Here is a 2,500-nt window from a genome sequence, read left to right on the forward strand (position 1 = left end):
CCTGATAGTAAAGATAGGGGTGAATGATACGACTCTCTAACACTTGAACATCTGACACATTCGGAATAACATGTCTGACACTTGTCCAGAATCCAGAAACTGCAAGTGTCTGATCTGAACTCAGTGTCATGCCACTTAGCTCTGACTGGATACACCCATGAAGCAGTTTCCCTCGATCCAGCAACTCTTTTTGGGAGAGAAAAAGGTCAAAATATCAATGTGTATCCATATCTCTTGCCTGAATGACAAAATAAATTTAAAATGTTTAACTCAAACAATAATAAAAACATTCCTACATGTATCATTTAACTCAAGACTTTATGTATTCATACAGAGCTTATCAACAAAAATTTGATGCCTTTATGCAGTAATAATATCAAATACATTCTCCCCTGTATACATGCTTTTACTCGAGTTCTTTGATTCAGACAGTGATGAAACAAAGAAGAGGATGCTAAGCATACCTTGCCTATACTTATTAAAGCCCTCTTCTCCAAGTTCCTTAATCATCTTGGCCTTCCACTTCTCTAGTGCTATTCTATTTGGCAAGGGCATTGTGGCATCCAAGATCTTTCTGACACTTGGAAGTTTCTGATAACCCCCGTCAAACATCCCAATTGTCGTTATGGTCTCCAGAGAGCAGTCTATCTGCAGCTCATGGGGACGGATATCACTGCTAAACAGGGGGAAGTTTTGTATCTCTCCTATATCCAATATGGTAGGCACTGCAGTGAATGTAGAATTATCAATAGTCACAAGTGTTGAATTGCTCACTCCCGACGATGTACTACTTGTATCTATGTTTAAACCTTCTAACGTTTGGTTTTCCGTTTCTTTTATGCCATTTTCCTCCTCCTCCTCCATGTAAGTTTCTGCACTTGCCTTTAAGTCTTGTCCCTGAAGTATGATTATCTTTTTTGTCCTACTTTTTGTCTGAGCACCCTGGACATCATAACTAAACCTATAATTATATTTGGGCAATTTTTTAATAGAAAACAACTTATCGCTCTCATTAGAGTAAGCAGTATCATCCTTAACTTGGAAGTCATCTACGAGAATTTCATGTGGAAGACGTGAGGCATCAGCTTCAGACGGAAGACCATCTTCGTTAACACCGCCAAAATAATGAGCATTTTCCGGTCTACTTATCAGAGGATCGACTTCTTTCTTCTTAGTTCTTGATTTCTTTTCTTTTTTACCCTTTTTTTTCTTTTTCTGTTTTTCCCGATAGTCCTCTTCACTAATGCCTTTCTCTTCTCTTTTCAGCCTCTGTCTCTTCTCTACTTTTGTTTCTAGGAGAGGCCCAAATAACATCTTATTTGTAGCGGCCAATGAATACTTGACTGGCCTAATGACATCCTTTCCTGGCATTTTCCTCTGCTCTAATTTCTTTGGTTCATTTGTAAAATACATTAACTCAGCTTCAGCAACTGTATCTGTATTGAAGACCTCCTCTTGGTTCATACCCAGGTCATCATAGTTATCTGAACTACACCAAAACCTCTGTTGGTGGATTGTCAGCGAATTACCCATGGCAGAGAGAGCTGGTCTCTGCCATGGATGTAATACAGAAATGCTGGTAGAAATTATTTTCTTCAGCATTTTGACTGCCTGAAAGAGGAAAAATAGTTCTTGATTATACAATAATTTGGAAAATAATACTTTTTTATTCCATCTTTGGAATTCATAATAAATTACGTCATGAGTGAAAACCTATCGCTTTTTTTTAAATAACACCTCCAAGCCGAAACTCACCCAAAAAATACAACATAATTTCACATCGCCTGACCATACGTCGACCATATTTTACCTTATATCCTCTCCTATTACTTTCTGGTCAAGCCCATCCTATCTTATTCTATATGTATACAAAAATACTCTTCCGTGTTGATACAATGGAAGAAAAACCCACAATACAAAAACTAGATTTTGAAAATGAGACTTCAGTTTCGAAATCCACCTGGATTCCATCTACAGGTCTGACCTGAAGATGGAATCCAGGTGGATTTCGAAACTGTAGTCTCATTTTCAATATATCTAGTTTTTGTATTGTGGGTTTTTCTTCCATCTCATTCTATTCAGACTTAGTCTATACTACCCTCCTCTCATCACACTGATTATATTTTTTTCAGTCACACAGCCAGAGGGGCAGAGGGGTTGCCATGCCCCTCCCTCAGATTTGTAATTTGCCCACATGATTAGATCAAACATATAAAATTCAACTTTTCCAAAATGTTTCAAAAACTGCTTCTAAATGATGTGTACAAACTAAATATCCAAGGAAGGTAAATGATCTATTGCAGAGGGTTGCACACCTTACAACTATCCATTAGGAAGAGTGTCACTCCAAACCCACAATGGAAAAGAAACATCCCCATTTATCCATGGCAGGAGTATATACTAACCTGTGAGATCAACATACATACTAAATGGTGTATAAAGCAGGTGGTGCAGCCCACCCCCCAAAATAACTATACACACTGCCAGTAAACACTGCCAT

The 2,500-nt window shown here is 38.0% G+C and overlaps 1 protein-coding gene across 1 annotated transcript in view; it reads right to left on the reverse strand.

Moving 5' to 3' along the window:
* LOC119573324 overlaps positions 1-2,500 on the reverse strand; it is a 4,384-nt gene that overhangs the window by 977 nt on the left and 907 nt on the right. The window contains exons 2-3 of the mRNA XM_037920502.1: positions 465-1,611; positions 1-186 (exon numbers count right to left, since the gene is read on the reverse strand). The exon at positions 1-186 is cut by the window's left edge and continues 28 nt beyond it. Coding sequence (XP_037776430.1) covers positions 1-186; positions 465-1,611 — 1,333 coding nt within the window. The remainder of the gene's footprint in view (positions 187-464; positions 1,612-2,500) is intronic.

Source organism: Penaeus monodon, chromosome 5 (genome assembly GCF_015228065.2).
Source record: "Penaeus monodon isolate SGIC_2016 chromosome 5, NSTDA_Pmon_1, whole genome shotgun sequence".
Classification (NCBI taxonomy): domain Eukaryota; kingdom Metazoa; phylum Arthropoda; class Malacostraca; order Decapoda; family Penaeidae; genus Penaeus; species Penaeus monodon.